The sequence below is a fragment of the Ciconia boyciana genome, chromosome 3, assembly GCF_034638445.1.
Source record: "Ciconia boyciana chromosome 3, ASM3463844v1, whole genome shotgun sequence".
Lineage (NCBI taxonomy): Eukaryota > Metazoa > Chordata > Aves > Ciconiiformes > Ciconiidae > Ciconia > Ciconia boyciana.
In genome coordinates, this window is record NC_132936.1 from 26,633,177 (window position 1) to 26,648,597 (window position 15,421).

General features: G+C 38.0%; 1 protein-coding gene across 2 annotated transcripts in view; it reads left to right on the top strand.

Annotated features, from left to right (window-relative positions):
- The window catches only part of AGPAT5 (1-acylglycerol-3-phosphate O-acyltransferase 5), a 59,941-nt gene that overhangs the window by 13,889 nt on the left and 30,631 nt on the right, over nt 1–15,421 (top strand). For both annotated transcript variants that reach the window (XM_072855151.1, XM_072855152.1), the window contains exons 2-4: nt 3,842–3,911; nt 4,124–4,239; nt 9,936–10,025. In XM_072855151.1, the coding sequence (XP_072711252.1) occupies nt 3,842–3,911; nt 4,124–4,239; nt 9,936–10,025 (276 nt within the window). The remainder of the gene's footprint in view (nt 1–3,841; nt 3,912–4,123; nt 4,240–9,935; nt 10,026–15,421) is intronic.

The following is a 15,421-nucleotide window of genomic DNA, read 5'->3' on the forward strand; positions in this document are numbered from 1 at the left end:
AAGACCCACATTAACAGTAACCATATTACCCGCTGTTGTGAACTGGGCTGTGAAACAACCAAAACATGGCTAAAAACACGCATTTTAGTGTTCTGTACCCAAGTAACATTTGCAATGTTAGACTGTAAATCTGCATTTTAAATATTTTCCCTCAAATCTCTGCTTACTTTGGCTTGCTGTGTTGCTCTTCCTTTTAACTTGTTTTCTTTGCTTGACTTCATTGTGCCTTGTTTTTTTTTTAACAAAGCAGCACCTATTCAAATGAATAGGTTCCTCACTTGCTTCATTGTGGCAGACAGGACATTTATCTTCTCAGTCTTTCAAGCTGATACATAGGTAGAATGTATGTATACTGTGGCATTTGGAGAACTGCGCGTAAAGTATCTGAAACACCAGGTCCTTTAGCTTCTGAAACTGAAAATTGCCTCTGAAGTATGTCCTGCACCACTTCCCTGGTGCTGGCTAGTGAGTGCCCTGCAGAGGGGAAGACCACTCCCTCTGGTGCTCCGCAGACCCTGGGAACCGCACTGTTCTTTTGAGGAGGACTAGGAGTCTCTTAGCTACTCTGATCTCTTCAGGTTGCTTCAAAGGGGGCATGCACACAGCCTGGCACTGTGGACACTTGTTTCTGCATTGCTGTCCCTGGTAAATCACTCAAGTGCTTGCCTTCCCTGTGGTCCCCAGATCTCTTCTGCACCAGCAGACTGAGAAGTAACTAGAGACTGCACAGTCTCTGCAGCAGGGAATTCTGCAAAGTTAGCTACAAAACACAGCAAGGAGTCAGAGGTTTTCTGGAGACCATGAAGAAGGAAGAGTACTGTATCATTTCCCTCTGCAGCTATAATATACATTAGGTGCTCTGGTTCACCTCAAAGCATCAGATTGCCAGAAATCGAAGGCTTGCCCTGAGGGGAGTCTTCCCCTGCTTATCCACAAGCAGGTGAGTTCTTCAAACATCATCTCAAAGGGAAAAGGGCAATGTTTCTGCAGGATTCAAAGCTCTTAACTGTTAGCCCTCTGTTGCGTAAGGTCTGTGAAAATTTCCAGACACACAACAATAAAACAAAAATGCTTCGTTCTCAGAGGGAGAGCTGTGTGGCTGCCCACAGAGTAGGTGTCTCCTATGAAATCTGAAGAAAGCTCTAGAGAATGCAGGTTGGAAGTTCCCATTCTTACCTGGTTGTAGTAACAGTTGTATCGTAAGTTTGTAGCTCTCAGTTCCTAGCCGTGAACATCTAATACTTGAATAGCTGTTTGCTGTCCTTTCATGAACTGTATAAACTTTTTATCGAGATTACTGAAATGGACAGTGCTGAAGTGAATGATGCTGCAGTTAAATCTGTTGCATCCTCTTAGGCTGAGCCAACTGAGCAAACAAAACAGAGTCTCCAGATTTTTCTCACTCCTTCCTTTGCTTTGAAATAAAATATTCAGGTTTTTGTGTTTAATGAGAACTAATTATAAATAGGAAAAGACAGATTTTTTTTTTTCTTTAGTTCTGTACAACAGTATGGCTATGTGTTTTATCATGAGTAAAAAATTTTGGTCCATTACATGTAAACACATGTAACTGTTACGGTAAGACATAATGTTGTACATAGAAATTGCTTACAGTCATAATGAGCAGGTGTTCCTCTGGGATTAAAAAGTGAACTGTGATCCAATCTTAGTGAAATAAAAAAAAATACAGATTAGCTGTTATATTTGGCAGACACAATCATACATGTTTTTTTAAGGGAATGATCTTTTATATTTGTTTTTACTCATGAAATAGTCACAAGTGAATGCTTTGAATTGTGGGTCTGATTACACTGAGATTTTGACTTTGTACATTAAAGTGGAAATTTTTACAAGTTAAAGTAATAAATTGTATATTTCAATCCCTGTTTCTTGAGTGGGGCAGCTCTTACAGTGTCAAGGGCAGATTTTGTTTTCCTCTTGTTCTTATTTTCTTACATTTTAAAAAAGCACAGATAGCATTCAGGACCTTCTGGTTTAGTGATTTGTTGTACTGGGCCTTTTCCCTTCCTCTACAACAGTCTTTTCCAGAAACTGCGTAGTGGAGTCTTAACTTGAAATTAGAGAAAACAGAAATTAGTATTTATGGACCTAGTGCGTAACTGCTGGAAAAGTGTACACTTGAAAAATGAAGCTTTAACTCCATAAGTGAGAGTAGGAAGATAATTTTTTATTTCAGTGGAATTTTTGCACCTGAACTGTAAGATTAGACCCTCTGACTGCTACCTTGCACTAAATAGTGTGTGGTACCTAGAGTGTCAGCAGTAAGGTTATAAATTCTGCTGGAACTTTAAGGAGAAAATTATACCTACAGCAAAATCTTGTTTTAATATCTTGGATACTGTTCAGAATAGACTTGTCAACTGACTTGTTACAAATATGTTCAGTTAAAATTTATTGTGCAAATTTATTTTTTTTTTTTTGGAAAAAAGTTAATTCAAATAAGTAATCTTGTCTTTACTGTATGCTGGATGATCTCTTGTTCACATATTTACTTGAAAATCTCAGTTTGCCAATATCTGGTTTCTTACCTTGAAAACAAAATTTGATCAACAGTGCAGTTGCATCTTCAAAGAAGAAGGAACAACATGAATGTAAAACATACGTCTTTGTGGGATTTTTGCCTAGCATTACGATACAAGGCATTACCCATCTGGTATCATGGGTTAACTGAGAGGTGGGCAGATTTTCCAGAGATACTCATAGAGACCAGAGACCTTCTGTAAGGATCAATATGAGGCTTGGCATACTAAATTATATTAATCAAGATCCGAATGTTAGATCTTCCTGATAAAATTCCCAGATGGTCCAGACTAGGGAAGTGGTGACAATAAGTGGGTAAACCTTCCAAATAGCACTTTGGTTTTTGGTGAATGGAGTCACTTTGAAGAAGAGTGGATGTTTAATACAGCTAACTTCTAGAAACAAGGAGTACAGCCATTGGTATCGGCAGAGCAAGGGCAGAATGCTACCTAGAATGTACTGGTTGGAAAAACTAAGCTTTGTTAGATAATGAAAATATTTATTAAAGATAATTAAACGGCTGCATGGATTCTTCAATTCAGAATTGAAATGGTTTAATTAATTTCTCATTTATATTTGAAATAAAAGTAATTGAATTAATCCATTTTAAAAGGTGACTTGGATTACTGCTTCAGCATCTTGCTTTGTAGTCATGCTCTCAGAAAGTTATTTCACTAGTAGGCAATTACCTTTCAGAGCCGGGGAAACCACAAGATTAAAGGGTGTCTTTAACGGAGAAAAAAACATAACAAAACCTGCTGGCTGGAAGCTGAAGACCAATTTAAAGACGCCCCTCAACTTCATGCTTTTTTTGTTCGTTCTTGATGGTTAATATCCTGGCAAAGGGTTGAGATTTTGTTCTTGATCTAATCCAGGAAAATTTACCATTTTAGATTGAATTATAATGAGTGTCTGGCTGAAGCATGTCTTATTCATTAGATGTGTAAAGTTCAATGGTGGTTTTGTACATGTCTGTGATTCCTCTTTACCTTTAATTATATTAATGTAGGGATCTTGTGGATGTAGGTCAGCTTCCATGGATCCAGTTCTAGAGCTGAAGCACCAGAACAGAATAGCTTTCTTAAGCCCTCATTAATTAATACTCACTGCTTTGTTGATAAGTCAGTTGTATGCATGATGGGTACTGATGCAGTGATGGGGTTTTTTTCTGTTAATGGTGCTAACTTGCTGGCAGTTTTCCTAGTAAATAGGTAATTACTGCATTGGATCTCATCATTGCCTAATGCAATGAAAACAAATCATAAAGTAATAGTACATTTCTTTTTTTTTTTTTTTTTAGGTAATAATCTATGGGGATTTGCCAAAAAATAAAGAAAATGTAATATATTTATCAAATCATCAGTGTACAGGTTTGTATTATTTTGTTTGCCTTAGCATTTTTATAGATTTTTAAAAACTGCTTGTCTGTTTACTGTGTCTCTTTCCAGCCTTGCCCTAATGAGCAAGAACTTCTAGTTCAGAAACCTTTAATGATATTTGTATGTACAACATGCACTTTTTGTTCCATCAAAGGCAATTAAAAACTAATTTAACTAAACATTTTTGGCTTTTGTCTTTGCAGTTGATTGGATTATTGCAGACATGCTGGCAATTAGGCAGAATGCTCTCGGGCATGTCCGGTATGTCTTGAAAGATGGGTTAAAATGGCTTCCGCTGTACGGGTGGTATTTTTCACAGGTAAGCCCATTCCCTTTTTCCTTGCTGTTTGTGGGTCAAATATGTAAGATGTACTTTCCTTCCATTTATCATACGTGCGGGGACGGTGTAGTTCTGAGCTGACACTTGTGTATTTGAACATGAAAATAGCTGGTTTTACTTGGTGTAGTTAGCTGTGTATCTTAGTTAAGAGACAGTTATTAAAGAATCAGTTTACTTTTCTAAATGAATACTTCTTATGGATGGTGTTTGTTACTAGAATGAAAACTGTAGAGTCTTTTAGAAGCATTTCATAATATTCTAGTATTTTGTTCTTTTTACAATCCAAAAACCCACTTAGCAGTAGGTGTAAACAGACTCTTTTTTTCTATGTATGGGGTTTTTTTATCATCCTACAAATTGGGAGTAAATTGGCATTGCTGTGGTGTACTTACTTATTTTTCAGTTGTTTGGTTTTAGCGCAATATAAAAGAGGAAAATTGGACCTTAGCATAGTGTGGAGGAAAAGCAGATCCCAGCTTCTGTGAAAGTGTTGATAGTTTTGCTTTGGACTTCAGTTAAGCAAAAATCTGAGTCTTGCAGTACTCCTATTACTACCTTTTACTTTCTCCTCTTCCTGCATAATGCTCCTTTTGTTCCTTTTAGTTTGAGGGCTCAACCTGATGTGACTCAAAATTATACAATTACTGAAGAAACAGTAGACCATGGTCACTGTACAGCCAACATACTGAGTGGATGTGATCTTTAATCTAAAATGGCCGAGAACAGTGTAGATGGCTTTACCTCCCTAAAATCCTCTCTGAATTTGTCATGTCTGTTCTTTGCTTTTTTTGAAAGCAGGACTGTTTCTATATACAAATGAAATAAAATGTAGAGGGGGATGTTTTTGGAAGTATTGGTATGTTTTGCTAGGTGATCAGAAATGGCTTCACAGTATTTATCTCAGGATTTCAATGGGTGCTTAGCTGTTAGAATAGAAATGGATTAAGTTTTGCGTAACTGTTCCAAAGTGCCTGTTTGATAAGATTTTTCTCATTTGGCTTTTGTCTTTGATCTTTACCTGTTCCCTGAACATTAATCTGCTTTCTGCCTGCCCCCAACCCCTGCCACCCAGGCAAAGAAAAGCAAAAAACACAGAAAAATACTTCTGATAGAATTAAACAGTTTGATTGAATTGACTGTCAGCCCTGTCCAAGAGGATGGGGAATATTGGGAGAAGTACTACACTGGGCATGATTTGAACTATATATTAGTTTGTAAAGGAATATATGAAGAGTAGGCAACTACAGATATATGTTCTAACAGGAGGCTTTACTCTCTCCCTCATCCTTGGCTGCACGTTCCTCTATCTCACCGCTTGCACTCTTGTATCCATAAGTCAGGTCAGATCAGTTGATTGCTAGAACCAGCAAAAGGAGGAAAGGTTTGAGTATACGGCCATGGGTGGGAAGAGGGGAGGAGGCAGTGTGGCCTTTGTGTGGCTGGTGATGCTGAAACTTGGCCTCCGAGAAGCTAATGTAAGTTGCATTGGGTTTAGAGAGCATTGGGTGAGGGGAGGTACAGATCCATGAACTGCCCAATTAATATGCTGAAGAATAGGAAATGCCTTAAACAGCGGCCTTTCCCAGCAATCAGATGTTGCCTTCTAGCTTGGGTGTAGGTACCTAATTTGAACAGAGGTTCAGAGTCTTGGATCATGTCACTTAAGATGCCCATTGCTAGGGTGTGAACTGCCTCACCAATTTATCTTAGAGCACAGGTAGTGGTTGAGGTTCCTACTGTCTGTTCAGTGTGTAAGAGGTTAGAGTGTCCCCTGAGATACTGGGAGATCCAGGTTCAATGTTTTCAGCTTGATGGTTGAAAATGGTTGTTGTCTTCTGGATGAGTGCCTTAGTGAGTAGGCTATAAATCTAGGTTGGAGCATGGGTCGTTGCCACCCTTTCTTCTAAAATTACTATGTTTAGAAAAGAATATGCTACAGAGAAAATGAGAAAACTGTTCACAATTTCTTGGTGTGTTTGCTGTCCCAGTCCCCTAAATAAGTATGGACTGTCACACCTTGTCATACCTCACTGAGGGTATCCATTGGGAGAAAATGGACTTCTCTGTTGTCTAGTGCTTGCCCCCACTAATGACTCTGGTTCTCTACATTTTTCTTCCACTAAAGTAACCTGTCTGCTGCATAGAAATGTTTTGCTCTTTGTCCTTGCCTGTAGTCATTACATTGGTAGTGATTTAAGTCTGCTTTAATTAAAATACATACAGGATATATATTCTATCCACTATCACTAGGTGTCCAGAACTGACTTTTTTCAAGATTTTGGAAAATGACTATTGCTATCTGGAATATCCGGCGTTCAGTTTCCTGACTGATATATTGACTGTTAAAAGAAGGTTCCTGTGGAAATTAATCTGAATGTCGCCTACATTTTTAATCAAAACATATATATTAAATAAAATCTGTTCAGTTTTGGATTCCTCAAAACATAAAACTTCTACAAGATTTAGTGGGGGATGATTATATATATATATATAAAATATATATAATATTTTTAATTCAGTGACACAAATGAAAGACAGCTTACTAACAGAGGTGATGCATGTGTGTTTAAATGACCGAGACGGGATGCAGCAGGACTGCAGTGCAAGCTAATAGGTATTTTTATTGTTTTTATCACACCAAACAGCGCAAAAACATAAAACACTTCCTGCCCTTCCTGTTGATGTTCTGTCAGTGATGTCACTTACACTCCACTAAAAGTTTCCAGAGCCACGTAATTACGCCATGCTCACGGAATTCATATTCCCTACCTCAGGTAAACATCCTGTTTGGAAATAAACGTGGTCTGGATGTCCAGGAGAGCGAAATTCAGGCACAAAGGAAGTATATTTGTAAACATAATCCATTGTTGACTGAGAGAGGGGCTTTTAAAGTACAGCGGAAAAAAATTATAACGTTAAAAACAGTACTTCCAGAAATCTGTTTTGAAAAGCATTCATATATTTGATCTCTTACTGAAAAGGAAATGCAATACAAATTGGGGAATTTGAGCTATATACAATTGCATAACTAGCATTCTTCTTTGGAGGCAGCTATCTAATAGCAAGAAAAGAAGAGAACCACTTAAATTAACCTGTTATGTTCCAGGTTTGATTTATTAGGTAGAGCTATTTCTTTTCATAAAACTGGCTTTATTATTTTTGGGTGGATCTGAAATTTTTTTTTTCTCTATCTTTCTCCACCAAAATGCAGTTAGCTCCTATTCATCTTATACCACCTGGTGAGGCTGGGATGTAATTTTGATAAATATTTTTGATATCCCAGAGTTTGCTTGACTTTTTAACATAGGAAGTATGTCTTTGTCTTTTCTGTTATTCAGCATCAGCTTGTGCACCCTTTTGGTTGTTACTGAATTTTAGCCAAATATTTAGCTAGAATGACATCGTGACTTTCTTTAGCTTTGTAATCCTGCGCCATAGGGAAGCTGACATATTTATGCAGTTGGGTTGTATGCAGCAAATGGTGATCTTACAATATGTGATTTGTCTGTTCTTACGTTACGTGACTGTATACTCGTATTTACTTGAGAAGTACAAATCTATTTCTGAGCATTAAAAAGTCTGAGGTGGGGACATCAAACCTGTCTTTGATGTTGTGGTGTCCCTAAGCAAACTGTACAATAGTAACTTGATTTTTCCAAGTTCACAAATTAAACAAGGAAAAGGTGGTTCAGTATTTTTCCAGTTTACTGCAGCTGGTTAGTAATTTGATAAATAAGGGAAGACTTTGATTCCAGCCTTCCCTCATTTATCAAAGCTTGACCTAGGTGAGCTCACACAGAATGATGACTTACCAATTACATGGAAGTCTTGTATGGTAGAGGTGTTACTTCTCATACCAAACTGAGTTTGCCCTTCCTGAAAGCAGTTGTTGTGGTGAGTGTCACTGTACAGAATAAGACTTCTACTTCCCTTTAGTGGTGTCAGATCTTAAAAACAGTTGTACATGTGGAGTGTGTAGATAACATGTGGCTCTGCTGCACAGCTGATGAAACGTTTTTATGTTCATGCCATTATCTGTCCAGGACTGGTAAACTGTTTGTGGGATGGTGCTGATACAATGCTCCAGCCTGCTAAAGGCCAAGCTTGGTGGACTGGGGGATTCTGTTCTTGGTTTGGTCCCCTGCCAGCCACAGCAGCACAGCTGAGTGTTGCAGCTGGCTACTTCACCTTGGAAGGGAACCACAGATAATAATGTTAAGACAGAATATTTAATACGGAGTTAATGCACCATTGTCTTGCTGTTCCTTTTCATGGCAGCTTTTGGAGAACAACATAAAAGTCATGTCAAATATCACTAGCTTAGCAGCTGCATGGCCATCTCTCCCCACTGTGAAAAGCAAAGGCTGAAAGCACTTTGCATAACCACCTCTTCTGCCTGCCTCCTCCTAACCCCTCAAACTTTATTCCTGTCCATGCCATGCAAATAAAATAAAAGCTCCCCGCACACACCCCACCACCCCTTTTTCTACAGTGTATTGTATCTTTTCCTGACATAAGGCATTTGAATGAGGTTCAGCTCTTAGTGGTTTTGATCTTACTGTCACCTTTCTGTTAAGAGTGTGTAAAACTGTAAATGGACAGAAATTATCTGACAAATCCTAATGCGAACAGTCAGGGTAGACAGAAAAGAGTATTACCAAGTTAGGGAATCAGTTAGAAAACCCATGAAAACAATGTACCTTAAAAATGAAATTCTGTTATTTGGAAGATATTCCCCCCCCCCCCCAAATTCATTGCATTAGTAGTTCATTTTGGAGCATGTTTGTTTACATCCCCTTGTAGCTATGCTGTAGATAAAACAAAGTGATGGAAGAGGGAAATGATGAGGCAAACTTTATTTCTTTATAACCCTCTTTCTTTGTGTGTACTTTACTGTAGTCCTTTCACTGAAGTTTTTGTGATAAATTGTGTGGAACAAGTTATAAAATTAATCTTTTCCAGGAAATGGTCTAACTTTTTATATATATAGTTATACTACATATAATGATTTTCAGTAAAAATACTTTTAGAAAATCCTTTGCCTTCTAAAGATTTTGTGCTACTTATTCAGTTATTATCTCGGTATATGACTTCTTTATTAAAAGTTTTATTCTCTAATAAAGTGCACAGAAGTTTTCAAGACCTATGCTAGTTACTTTTGTGCTGCTCATAAATTTTGTATGTATAGGTACAATACTTGTAATTCCAGTATTTGCATTGGTCACTACTTAAGAGCGGGCACATAAAATTGAAAACATTGGCCTATACGTACTTGTATGTGAGTAACTTCAGTTGTGTGATTTTTTTTTTTTTTCCCTTGATATACAACATAAGCTGCTTGTCAGTGTTGTCAGGAATAGATCGATCCTTGGGGTCAGTTCCAGTGCCATCTTCCAGTTAATTATTTAACACCTTTAAACAAGACACTTCAGGTGTCTTACAATTTTATTTTTTTTTCCGATCTGATCTTTATTTAAACTGATTTTGTGAACTTAAGTACATGCAAATGTAAAATGAGTTTCAGGTGCTTTCATCCCAGGAGAAAATGTCTTGTGGGCAATTTGCAGCATGAGTCATAAAGGTGACTTGTCACTATCATCTTATTTGTTCTTCTATCAACTATTCTACATTAAACTACTTAAATATTTAATATTTTTCTTTTTTTTCTCTGTTAGCATGGAGGAGTCTATGTAAAAAGAAGTGCCAAATTCAATGAAAAAGAAATGAGAGAGAAGTTGCGGGCCCAGATGAAAGCTGAGACTCCGGTAAGTTTATACCTTCCTTCCCCCCCTTCTCATTTCTTTGACTTTTTTAGTGGCAAAGGCTTATTGGAGGAATGAGCCATGCCTGATACCTACAAACTACAAGACAGTAATCATGGATTTGTTTTCTTTCTATATTTTTACAGTTACTTTCTGTGATTAGAATGATACCTCTAATTAAACTTAAAGGATTAGTCAAATTTTCTTATGAATGATATGAACTTTGTGATTCTGTCTGTAGAGGGCAGGGGGGATCTGGACTAAATCTTAGAACATGAGCTGTAGCACCTTCCTTGAGAAACCACTGTCAGTGTTCCCTGTGTTTCACGAGGCAACATTTTGACTACTGTATACTTGTCAGAGACTGGTATTTTTGTAGAATACCAGTTGTTTGATCTTCTGAAAGTCAAGAACCATTCTTACCAAATCTTCATTAGTCATCCCAATGATCAATCATTTTTAATGGCAGTGACATCTTAGAACTGAGTAACTTTGTCTGCTACGCCTGGAGGAAAAAAAAAACAAAACCAAAAACCCAAACTCCTGATAATTTTCTATTTGAAGAATGATTGTTAATGCCAAGTGACTTTTCTCATGACTCCCTGTATGGTTTGTGGCTCAGTGGTTAGAATCACTGTGCTTTGCTTCCATTACTTGCTGTGCATTAAAATGTTTTCTGCCTTTTTGGCTAGACTTAAAAAAACCAACTCAGCAAGCCTTGATAGAGAACAGTTATGCTTTCATTTTACTTAAAATGATGTGATTAGGACTTGCCACTCCAAATACTAAGTGGCAAACCTTTTATAAGCTGAGGCTTGGGTAAAAGGAATGCATAGGTTGTTTTGACCTTCATAATAGTCGTCTTTAATTTATTTTTTGGACATAGTGTGTTTGTGTTTGTGCATGTGTCTGTGTTGAAAAAGTAAACTGGCTTTACGCTTACTGAGAGGCTTAAATGAGTAAAGCGTCCCTGTTTAAGACAGCACTCAAACTAATTTTGTCTTGAACTAAGATTTAGCATGAACAGGGTTTTTTTTTGTTTTAATTAAGATAAGAAAGTGGATCTATTTCCAGTTTTTAGCATATAAGTTACGAAGGCCAGAAACACATTACAACTAAACTTTTCCTGTCCGGTGTTTAATCCAGTGATGTCCACGTGGAGAAGATGGCCGTATTCAGTAGTGGTAACTTGTGCTCGCGTTACCAGGGCGGGTCCTGGGATGTGAAAAGGCTGCATTGTGTCAAGTTATTTTCTGTATGTCAGTGGCAAAGATTGTACTTTCTGTAAAACTTGTGGTGTAATGGAATAAGCAAAGACAGACTGCAAGATGTATAAAACGTATTTGTAGTCATCCCCCTAAGCAATTGCTCCCCCTGCAGAGTGCTGGTTAACTTTGCTTTAGTTAGTCTGGATGAAATGTCCTAGCAGGGTGTTTTCCTGCGTACGCCCATGGATTTCTTGATAGCCAAAGAGGCAGCTTCTGGTTGATTCTGGCTTTCTGGCTTCCCTCTGCACCCCCTAAAATTCAGGGGTTTGTTGTAACCATAAGGGTTTGATTGCGATTACAGTCGTCATTTGAACTCTGCATTAAATTAGTCTGCTTTATAAAAGTGTGGATTTTTTTTTTTAATACAATCTTAGGAAGACGTGGCTAGAAACTCATCTAATTCTGCATGTCTTCGGAAACCTGCAAATGATGTTCAGTGTTGCTCCAGTGCTATGAATTGACTGGACAGGCTAGTGTATGATTTTAGCCCAATTGGAATGTAAGGGGTCTTTTAAGCATAAAGCTTTCCTTTAAAGCCACATCTGCCGTGGGTTCTGCTTTCCATGATGGATGTCTACATGTGATTAATAAATGAAATAAATCCAGAAGGCTCTTTTTCTGGAATTACCTTTCTTCTCCCACCTCAGTTGTGTGTGGATTAAAAACCTACGCCTAACCTGTCTAAGCTAATGCCAAATGAATTTGGGACCACTTGGGTACACTTGTTTTTGTGGCTATCTGGAATTTTGGTGGTATTGGAAATGGGCACAGAACCTGGATGTGCTTACCAGGCAGTTGTGCCATTTTCATCATATTGTCTAGGGTAGCAGAAGAGAAATAAGTGTAACTGCTGCAGAAACACATTCTGTTTTAAATATCTTTCAGTGAAACCATATAGGGAGTGACACTTAAGTTTTACAAAACCAAAGCTGTCAAAAGCCTATTTACTGAGACAAATGTTTGTGTCTGCTGGGGTAAAAGACACAGACCATAGAGTTGTCATTTGAGGGAAGACTAAATTGTCTATAATCCACTTTATCTGAGAATTTAAATGTAGATGCTATAAACGCTCTTTAACCTACAATTACTACTGGGAGAAGAACATGATAACCTGTGTCCTTACTGCATTATTCATGAAGAAACGCCACAGTTCTGCAACTTCGCGTGACATTCACAAGCAACCATATTGCTTTTAAAATGAAGACATTTTAATCAGTAAAGGAAGTATGCCCTGAACTCATCAGCTTCATGTGAAAATAATTAATTTACTACTCTGGAATTTTTATTAAAATTTATGCACTGGATGCTGCAGCTCAGCATGGGCTTTTCCTCAGTTTAGTGAGCAGCTGTTGTTGCTTGGTCATTCTGCGCGAAGGTGGTGGAGTTCTTTCTTTAACGTAGTGTTAGAGAAAAGCTTGCCTTTCAGCTGCTAAAGAAAAAATTATATGCCAATAGAGAGGAGGTGGACGGGAATCTGTGTTAAGGGTCGCTTTGTTATTTACAGTTTCCCTCCACATACAGTTTAAACAAAAGCATCTATATGATTAATGTTCAGTCTGTCTGGAGCCATCCCTGTTCCCATTAAGAAACTGAAGGCGTGAAGGAAGGCAGAAGCAGTTTTCTGTTCTCATTAGCGTAGCAAGGCCTTTAGTTGTTTTACTGCCTCATGTCATTGTGGTTTGTTTTTTTGGTTTTTTTAATGAAAAATAAATTGGAGGTGCAACATGGACAGGAAAAATAAGGCTGCCTTTTGACCTCTGCATTCACAGTAGAACTGGATTAATGATCTGGTATGCTTGATTTTGTGTAGGGATGGTGGACTGCATGATGCTCCTTGCTCGCCCTGTCTTACGACTTCTACCCACCTGCCTGCCTTAAACAGCCCCTTTTTCTGTCCTCCTGTTCGCAGTTGGTCCACCCTTCTTCCCAGATGCAGCGCAGCAATATTAGACAAGCGCAAAACTCTGATGCTAGACTGAAATGCTGTTGCACCTGTGTTTTCTTAGTGGAGATCTTGAACTAATAAATTTTCTTATTTCTCTCTGGAAATTATTTTGGTTCTCAAACTGTCATTGAACTATACACTCAAATTGTTCATTATTGGGTCTTTTGTTGGCAAAACTTGGTTGAAATGATGTGATTTTGTTTAAAATTAAATAAAATTTGGCTGATTGTTAACAAATTGCAATCTTATGTCTTGCTGTGAGAGCAGAGACTGTCACACGGTTTGAAGGACACTTTTGTGTTAATGTTGTTTTAATGCAAGCCATAACAAGATAAACACATTTCTCAGTGTAACAGCATATCCAGCTGACACTTGATATACTCCATCTGCTTGTTTTATAAAGAAAGTTAAGTCTTCTGAACAGCAAACTATTCAGTTTGATAACTTAAAATGTACATTTTACATTTCTTTTTATCATACATCGAGAGTAGGAAATCTGCATTCTCAGATGTGGGATTTAACCCACTACAGGCAATATTTAGCTGGTTACTATGTGTTTTGTTTTTGTTATTCATTCAGGCACAGAATAAATCTTTGTCATGTGAAGCAGTGCCAATCAAACAGTAGAATCCTGGAGGGGACAGATACATTAATACAACTGCTGTAAGGCTTAAAGTAATTATTTTGTCATATAGTTAGTAATTTGCAAATCCCTGACAACTTCTTTGTAAATCCTGGATGTCCTTGCCTGCTTTCCTCATATCACCTTTTGTATTTCATTCCAGTTATACCAGATATGCTTTCTCATACCATATCTTTTTCAGTTATTGATCTGAGTGTTAATGTTTCTCATCCAGTTCACCAGAAGCATATCTTCTAGGCAGTGGTCTAAATGGATTCAGATATTAATCTGTCTGCTTGTGCAAGATGCAATAATTTTATGCATTGCATCTTGCATATTATTGTGCAAGATGCAATGCACCTTATGCAAGATGCAATATGCATATTATTATTATTGCATCATAGATGCAATAATAATAATATTTAAACTAAGAAAATGCATTGTTTAATGTAATTTTGAACTTGTAAATAAAAATATGTACTTGTTTTCCACTTGTCACCCACCCAGGAACAGCAGAGTAAATGCAAGATATCTTTAGTCAATAGTTACCACTTCTTGACACCTTGTGTTCTTCTACAGTGGCAGCTACTCTCTGCAGGACACCCTCCAAAGCCCTGTCCTTGGTCAGGTTTTCTCGTTGTCGCCTCTTCTCGCTGTATGTTTGTGGTATCTGGGCTGACTTTGCTCTGTACTCCAGGGACTCGTGTGTTGCTTTGTGCTCCTTTCCCCTGCTCCACCCGTACCAGCTGCTTTTGTGGCACTCTGATCTATCTCAAGGACTTCCTCGGCTGCCCTGCTCCCCCCTCTGGAAGCATGGCCCCTCTCGGTGCCATTGCTATTTTTTGCCTGGGAGACCTTGACAACACTGGGGGAACGAATAGAGTTGCTATTTGGGTGAAAGCAGTTATCATCATCCATTCATTTCATTTGTGGATTGTGGCAAGTTTGCTGACATTACGTTGGGGACTCTGTGGGTAACCCCTGCCTCTTTTCTGGCTCCAACAAGAGCGAGTAGGATTCCACTAAATGAATCCTGATCCACTCCTTGAAGCTTTCAAATTGATGAGCGATGGCGAGTGTATTGACACCCACCCATTACACAGAAGCAGACATGAAAGTACCGTGTATCTGAACATAGGGACCTACTCTGTTTGCGTTGAAATTGATATATCAATGAATCAGGGACTATAGTAATGCAAAATTTGCTATTCCATTCTGAACATGAGCCCTGTATTTTGCCATCACTGCAATAAAGTGTGTAACTTCTATGAAGCTAATAGCCCTAAATGAAAAACTCTATATAAAAAATTGCCTTAGTTGCAGCTAGTGTTTCTAGGCAGTGAAAATGCTCCTACAACTCAACAGTTCTTAATCCAAGTTCAGGGATTCTAAAATCTTAGAGATTTGTAATTCTTATAATCTTTGGAAATAGTGCTTAAGGATTTAGCTTCTGCTGTCCATGGTGGGAGAAGAGAAAAGCCAGTCATACAAGTCGATTTGGTAGGCTGAATTGCACTGGCAAAATATCTTTGTCTTGTGCAGGACAGTACGTGAGTATAAGTAG